The 8,339-nt window shown below is 51.7% G+C and overlaps 1 protein-coding gene across 1 annotated transcript; it reads right to left on the bottom strand.

The window, feature by feature from the left end:
* Positions 1-5,127: 5,127 nt before the first annotated feature.
* Positions 5,128-8,210, bottom strand: MOGAT3 (monoacylglycerol O-acyltransferase 3). Its single transcript, XM_024571727.3, has 7 exons — positions 7,942-8,210; positions 7,579-7,686; positions 7,421-7,491; positions 6,940-7,144; positions 6,468-6,642; positions 5,480-5,682; positions 5,128-5,392 (listed from the first exon to the last, which is right to left on the bottom strand). Exons 1-7 carry the CDS (start codon positions 8,012-8,014, stop codon positions 5,238-5,240), a joined length of 990 nt encoding a protein of 329 aa, XP_024427495.2. The 5' UTR covers positions 8,015-8,210; the 3' UTR covers positions 5,128-5,237.
* Between the last annotated feature and the right edge of the window lie 129 nt (positions 8,211-8,339).

Here is an 8,339-nt window from a genome sequence, read left to right as displayed (position 1 = left end):
TTTTGTGGAAGAGGTAGGCAGAAAAATGGTGAAAATAGCTAACATTTATTGAGTACCCTGCCAGGCACTGTGTAAAGCTCATGGTGTAGGTGACTAAGGCTTAGAGCAGTCAAATAAGTCTAACAAAGTCAACAGCTATTGAGTGCTGAACACTGGACTTGAGCTGTGACTTGATGGTAGGAGTTCCGAGGATGGCGGGCTGAACTCGTTACAGGAAGGAGAGCATGCTAAGGATGGATGGGAAACTGGGCTGGGCTCTGGTTGTGGGATGCTCTGCTGAGGAGCTTACACCTTCTAATAATGAGGATCTGGTGACAGTGAGTAGGAAGAATGACACGGTGAAAACTGTTTTAAGAAGAGCATCTTGAGAGCATGGGAAGGTGTTAGATAGAAGATGAGAGGCAAGACCTCTGACCTCTGAAGCATGGTCCCAGAGGAAGTCCATGGAAGAAGGGAAGGATGGAGACATGGAGTGAAGGAAGAAGCTAAAAATAGCTTAGAAGAAAAACAGAAGAGGCTAGGAAGTTTGAGTGGGATCCTGAAAGGTGGGGAGAGAGGAAGAAGGTGTGGGTGATTCTAACATCTCCAGCCTGTGACTAGGCAATGATAACCTCTGAAGGCAGCAGGCAGGTCAGGATACAGAGTTCACTGAATACACAGATGAGATAGGATGAGTTTTCAGAGCCAGAGGGATGAGCAGGAGGGGAGGACCCACAGGGGTGGAACTCAGAAGGAACGACCAGCAGAAGGACTGGAAAGGAGCCTACCTTGGAGAGGTTGTGGCCGGAGTTCCAAAGCACATTAGGGTCTGCATAGGTGGCAGATGAATAGGGACGGCACAGGGCTCAAGTCTGACCCCAGCAGGGTTCTCACTGTCTAGGCTGGAGCTTCCAAAACAGCTGCAATGACCCGCTCTAACTTCTTCCGGCCTGCTGGGTCATCTCCTCTACCAGTTGTGAGGGGTCCCCCCTACCCCAGCCCTCTGTGGTGCTGGCCTTTCTCTTTGTTCTACAGCAAGGCTTCCAAATGTCCCCTTCCAGCTGCATTGTGGGTGAATGGGTACCCACCCAGCAGAGAAATTAAGGGTAGAGAGTGGTGGGAAGCCAGTGGATGACAGTTTTCCTCAACCTAAACACAAAGACATCGTGCAGCTGTCCCGTGAGCTTGCGTGCATCTTACTCACTTCCCAAAATAACCTTGTGTATATTCAGTTGGTGAAAATTCAAGCTGTGTCTTATGATTTGTGCACTTGTCTATGTTGTATTTCAATAAAAAGTTAGAAAAAAACCCTAACTCTGAAGTAGGTAGCCCCCTGTTACCAGGGGGAGACTGTAGATTGAAAAGGTTGAATGACTTGGCGAAGGTCAGGGTCAGTAGCTGAGATTCGAAGCCGGGTCCTCACAGGTAGGTGCCCTTCCCTCTCTGACCACTCCCTGGACCCTTCTCCCTGCTGCTCCCCTGAGGGGCTAAGATGGACATGGACAACTTTAGGTCTTCAGGCCCAGGTTTTATGTCAAGCTTCCCCTTGAAATAAGTGCCTTCCAACCTTGTCCTATTTCTGTGCCCAATAAATGTCCATTGTCTCAGCTCCAGGGCAGCCCTGTGGCACATTTCTTAGTTAGGACCTAGGACCCGGAGGCAGGAACTAGAAGAAATGGCTCCCCGATCTTGGGGCCTGGGCTTGAGCTCATCCTGTTTTGAGTCTCGATTCCTGCAGGGCCTCCAGTGCTGGTCAGGGTCTGAGCCTGACCCCTCAGCCAAGCTCAGCACAAAGGCCAAGCTAACAATCGAATTTGAGGGATTTAGTTCCAATGTGATATTTAGTTGGAACCCTTGTGATAGCAGCCGCTGGGAAATATTTGTTTGAAGGCCATTCTGAGTGTCTCACCTGGTAGCTCCATCTGGCAGGCTGTACCCGTGGCCTGGACATTGTGGCCAGGGGCCTGCACAGACTGGTGGGAGTGGTGTGAGATGGACCTTGCACCTGGGCTCTTGACTCTTTTCCATATGAGGCTCCAGCCTCTTAGACTAAGTCCCACCCAAGAAAGGTGCTTGATGAAGGAAGTCTGGAAAGCCAAATGACAGGAGGAAAATGGGGACCAGAAGCCCTGTGCCTCAGTGAGGCTAGGATCACAGCATGACAGCAGAGGTCACCCGGGGAGGCTCAGGAAAGGGTGGGAGTCATGGCAGGAACTTCGGACACCTAGGGCTTCTTCCCAGGCTGGGCTGGCTTCCTGGAGTGGACAGCACACTCAGAGGGTGGGTGACGGTGGGGGAAGGCTGCCGCTGGCCAGTCCCAGGGGACAGGAAGGATGCCAAGCTAGCATGATGAACACGGAAGTGGCACTCATCTTGCCCAAGGGACCCGGAGGAATATTGATGGAGGAGCACACTGGTCATTGTCCAGGGCTGTCATTTCTGTCTCTTTCTGCCCCACAAGTCTTTCCACAACCCTCTGAAGTAACAACATATTCTACTTGCCACAGTCCATCCCCACTACTCACATACGGATGCCAAGTCTCTCTCCCAGAGATAGAAACCTGATCTTAATCTTCCTGTGCCTTTCTAGATTGTTTTGTGGTCTCTCCCCCAACCTGGATGTTTCCACACAGAGGATAATGTCCCCTCCCAATTCTTCCTTTCTCCAAGAGCAGACCTGGCATATTTCCTGAGAAACTTGCCCTACTGCCTTCAAAGGTACCGGGAGCACTTTGTCCTTTTGATCATATCTCTGGCCCGAGGGCTAACCCTATTTCTTAACTCTTGGCTGCTCCTATCCCTCTCCAGCTTCAGGCCAATTTGCTCTCCTCACCATGATTTCATTGGTCTCGGATTTCAGACAGGGGCCTTTCCCCTATTCCCTGCCTCCAAGTCCCACACAAAGGTCCCATTCCTTACCTACTACCCAGCCCAAGCCCACCACCCTAGACAGAGGCACCCACGGCTCATAGGGAAGCAAAAGAGCAGGCATCTTCTTAGTGAAAGGCCCAGAGTGATCTAATCCCCACGCCCTAGTTCTTGGTGGCCAGTTTTGGTCTTTGCCCCTCAGGGGAAGAACCCAGAGAAAAACACGCATGATGCTAACACTGAAGTTTGGGCTGAGGCAATAAATAGATCCTCCATTCCATAAGTGACCAGACCAGACCACATGCCACATTTTTTAAACAAATGATTGAGAAGTGACTCTTGAGCCCCTCACCCATGACAGGAATCGGTTTGGAGATAGAGAGGAGGGTTGGGGAGGACTTTGAGATTGCTCGAAGCCCTGCCTCGGAGGGCAAGGATTACTCCAACAAGGTCTGTGACAAAAGGCTTCAGGACACAAGGAGTTTGGTATGTGCCAGTGTTTGGGGGATGCATCCATCGGAGAAATCCCGTGACCAGATAGTGGCTGACGGGAACTTCCAGTCAGGATAGGAGGAAGAACAAGCGGCTCCATCAAGGCTGGCTCGCGATCTAAAGGTATCAGGGCCGAGGATGCTTGAGGCTGGAGCTGTTTGTTTCTATCCCTCTTCCCACCCCGCAAACCAGAAGAGTAAAGAACTGAAGATAACCCTATGTCGAGTGCATGGGCAGAAAACCAGGGACAGATAATAAGACAGAGAAAGTGCAGAAGCTTCCAGAGGGGCATTAAAGGGAAAACTTCAAAGAATCCTTCCCTGACTGGTGTGGCTTAGTGGGTTGGCATTGTCCTGTAAACCTAAAGGTTTCTGGTTCAATTCAGAAGGAACAGACCTGGGTTGTTGGCCAGGTCCCCAATTAGAGCTTGTGAAAGGCAATGCTCTCTTTCTTCCTTCCCCTCTTCCTCCAAATGAATAAAATCTTTAAGGAAAAAAAACTTCAAAGAATCCATGAGAGTACCAAGGAGAAAAAGACTTTGAAGATCTGGAGGACACATTATTATCTTATGACAATGCAGTCAAGAACTCATGGGCCCCCCTTTCCCTCTTCTGCTCCACACTCCAACCCCATAAGGATTAGTAACAGCAGCTAACAAGGGAGGGGGCAGACAGAGGTCAATCCCACCCCTTTCTACTCTGCCTTCTCCAATGGCCACTTCTGGGCAAGCAGGCAGCCCACTTGCAATCAGCTCTTGCTGGAGAGGGGGTAATTCCAACCCCTAGATGAAGATCCAAGTGTCAGTTATGAACTAGTTATTCATATGTACTACGTTAAAATGAATACAGAACTTATCCCTTGAAAACGACCCAGATAAGTCATGGGACTGCCAACATCCTCAACCAGGGACAAGAGAAAATTCTCCCGCCAAATAAATTTTAGGAAAGCGGGAGAAGTTGCATTCCAATTCCATTCGAACAGGTTAATCTTGTTTCAAGCCTGGATACAGACACAAAGCCAGTCAAGAAATGGGACTGATGGAAGTCAGTGGGTGCTAGGACTGCATATGGACCCGTGGGCTGTTTAATCTGACCGTCTCATTTGACTGACACCATACCTATAATGGTGATGATGGGAGCAAACTCGCATTGACTCATTTTGCCAATCTCTGTTCTAAGCCCCTAAATCTGAATTCTTTAATCTTCACAGTAGTCCTATGCGTATTCAGCAAATGAGTAAATGGCGATCTCGCTTGCAGTCGTGCTTAATGCTGGGAAAACAAATCCTTGCTTCATCTGATCTCCCAGCCCCAAGGAAACTTCAAGGATGAGGAGGGGGTACAGAAGCAAGCTATGCACTTAACTATCTTTTCTACCACTGGGATCAGTCCATTCTCCATTCAGTCAGGTGCCCTTGACCAAGCTCAGCTTTTCCCATAGTATTCCACTATCCACACTATCTTTTCCACTTACTTAAATCCTGCTTACCCTTCAAAGCCTACTCCTCCTGCGGCCACCCTCCCCAACTTAGTCCGAATGCCTCTTAGCTAAGCAGATGACTTCACTTACAGAGGGAGAAGGGGCTCAGCAAAGGGAAGAGACTGATGCAAGTTCACACAGCAGAATTAATTCTCACTGGAAGAAGAATTTAGAGTCCTGATACCCAAACTAAGGCAACAACTCCGTAGCACGTTAGGATGGGCGCTGATTATGCCTGGGCATGCTAACCCCCGGAGCCAGAGTGTCAGCCCTGAAGACATCTGACTCCACGAAGTAGTGGTGGGAGAGAACTAGCTTTTATTGGAGGACTAGACATGGCAGTAGGTGGGGGTGGGGAAGGTCTGACTGCACTGAGATCAGGAGCTCAGGGGCAGGGGTGGGGCAGGAGCAGGGCCAGGACTACACGAAGGTGAGGTGAGTAGAAGCAGGGACACCACAGCTTTCCTTGTGCTCCTCAAACAGTTGCTGCAGAGCATTCATGTAGAGCGTGTGGTAGTGGTCAACTTCCTCCTCGGTGGGGTGGAGGCACTGGGGCACCGGGATGGGGCGGCCCACTGCAGGGAGAGGGGAGTCAGGTGAGGCAAGGCCTCTGCTGCCCACACAGCTGATGGAGGCTTTCTTCCCTGGAAATGAGGACTCACCCACGGTGGTGATGGGCTTACGGAAGGGCAGCAGGCCCCAGAAGTTAGCAGAGAAGAGACTGCGGCCCCAGAAGATGCAAGGAGAAAAGCCCATGAGCTTCTTGAAGTTGACCTGGCACAGGTACTGCCAGGAGTCTTGGGCAAAAACCTTAAGTCTGAAGATATCATTCTCCCCAAAGGAGTACACAGGCACCAGGGAGGCCCTGGTGGAAGGGGAGGCAACAGAGAAGAGCGGTGGTCAGGCCAGCAGCTCTCGGAGCCCCAGAGAATAGCATACCCCTCCCCACACCTCAGGAGTCCACTTCCCAAGGCCTTTAAAGCAAACGACAACAGCTACAGAGAAAGATACGGAAGAGGGGACTCCCATTTCCTGAGAAACGACTGTATGCTGAAATTTCCTGTATACATTTCTTCATCTGGTTATTACAACTACATCACTGCAAGGCAGGGGTTAACTCTATTTCACAGGTAAGGATATGTGGCTAAGGTCTTGATTTTCAAATAGTGTCAGAGAAGGATTGGAACCCCACGCTTCCGATTTGAAGAGTCTGCTATTTGCACCATGACCTTGACTCTCTCTCGAGGAAGCCTGGAAAGTGGACACGGTGCTTGGTACAGAGTAAACACTCGAGCACTGACACAAATGCCTTCAGGTTTAGGCATAGTGTGAACTCTTGGAACACATAACCCAACCTATAGGGACCTGGGTACATAGGGATGGAGAGTGTGCACCCCCAGGCGCACTGTGAGGTTCTGACCGCTAAAAGCAGACTTGACCCTGGCCGGAATGGCTCAGTGGATTGAGTATCAGCCCGCGAGAGTCAATCTCTCACACGCAGATGTTTCTCTCCCTCTCTCTCTCTCTCTCTCTCTCTCTCTCCCTTCCCCTCTCTCTAAAAAACAACATAAAACCTTAAAAAAATAAAAATAATAAACAAAATCTTTAAAAAAAGAGCAGCCTTGGACTGGGCACCAGCACCCCACTCACCCATGCCTCAGTGCCAGGCGTACAAAGCCTTTGCGATTCCGGAGCACAAGGTGATGCTTCCCTGGCATTGCATACAGGGACTCCTGGGCACCCCCGATCGCGATGACCGCAGCCTGCCCAAGCTGGGGCCGTGACAGAATAAAGTCCAGGCTCTGGCAGTTCGCAGAACACATTCCTGCAGGTAGGAGGAGGTGGGGAGCAGTCACCACCCCCTCCTTGGCTCCCCAGCCCCTCACCCGATCCTTTAGAATCTGAAGGGTGAGCCCTGCATCCCATTCCTTCCAAATTCCCCTATCCACCTTGCCCATGTCTCTGCGCCCTGTGGTTTCTGTTCCAGCAAGGACACTTGTTCCAAAGCTATTCACTGATGCTGTCTGTGAACCTGGCCCATGTTCAGGCCAGATCGCTGAGCTGAGTGGGTGGGGGCTACTCTGGCCAGAGGGCACCTCCTCCCACTCAGCTGGAAGCTCACCAGAGGACATGAGGTAGTCACGATAGAGTGGGAGGTGGAAGATTGAGTTCAGTGCGACAAGTGAGGGCCGAATCCCAGGGAACTTCTGGGAGAAACTGGTGCTCTCAGTGGAGAAATTACAGAAGCTGCCGACGCACATGATCCCATGTGGGTGAGAGCCAAGCACGTAATTCCGGTCAGGGGGCAGCTCTCCTGTTTTCACCAGCTTTGGGGTGTTGGGCAAAATGAGGGGAAGAAAGCATAGAAGTCAGGACACCCATTGAAAAGTGTTTCCTCCCACCCCAACAGATTTCAGAGTTCAAGGTCCCAGAATGGAGTCAAGGGCAGAGGGGGCCCACTGTTGAACACCATTGCACCCCCTGCCTCATTGCCTTAGCTTTGGCAGCTGGGGCTCAGGCTCCAGCACAGGGAGGGGTGAATAGGTGGGAGAGGGGAGGGAGGGGGAGGAGGCAGAGAGTCTCTCTGGAGGGTAACCTTTTACCTTGATAGGATAGTAATCCCTTAGATGTTTCCAAAGGGTCCAGTTCCTCACCCACTCACTCCGCCTTCCACCTTGGGGCAGAGAGACAGGGGTGGAAGAAGCCCTGGAGGCACCGAGCTGCCATTTCTCACTGCACAGATCCCCTTTGCAGAACTCACCTTGGTTGGGTGTGTCCCAGTCTAGGAAGAGCCATGCCAAGTAGAGAACAGGAAATAGCCAGAGGGATGTGAAGAGGAGGCCGAATAAAAGAAGGGATGAGAAAACACCTGGGTGAAAGATGAGAAAAAAACCAGTTAGTTTTTGCAACAGTCATTTCTTCCAGGTTCCTTTCCTCCACCCTCACGTGTCTTATCCTCCTGCTAACTCTCATTCCCAGTCGACCCTCTCCCCTTCTCTTTGCCCTTGGGCATCCAGGTGAGTGGAACTCTAGCCTTTCTCCCCTCCCCCCCCTCCCCCCCCCCCCCCCCGTCCCTTTTCCCCCTGCAGATCCCAGGCACCCGTGCCTCTCCCACTCTCCGCACCCATGAAGAGGTACATTAGGACTACATGGTAGGCGCTCGCTGTTTCCAGCCACTGCTTCCGCTGGGTTTTCATGGTGCAGGAGGGCCGCAGGCAAGTTGGAGACTCCTATCCCAGTAGCTGCCCTCTGCCAGCAGGTCTCCAGCACCCAGAGGAAGGTTCCCGCACGTGTCTGGGAAGGGTTTCTTGTCCCGGCGCGGAGTCTTCGGGATCTCCCGGGACGCGTGTGTGTGCAGGAGGAGTTGTGGATGAGGAGATCCTTGGACCCGGACGTCTCGAAGCTGTTCTGAGACTGATCTTTGAGCTTCCAGAGTCTTTGAGCCTGGGCTGGCTGCAGGGCGGGCCTGGCAGGAGGGAGGGGCTGTGCGAGAGAGGTGAGGCAACCACTGCGCAGAGAGGA

The sequence above is a fragment of the Desmodus rotundus genome, chromosome 1, assembly GCF_022682495.2.
Source record: "Desmodus rotundus isolate HL8 chromosome 1, HLdesRot8A.1, whole genome shotgun sequence".
NCBI classification, from domain to species: Eukaryota; Metazoa; Chordata; class Mammalia; order Chiroptera; family Phyllostomidae; genus Desmodus; species Desmodus rotundus.
This window is presented reverse-complemented; position numbering and strand designations above follow the sequence as displayed.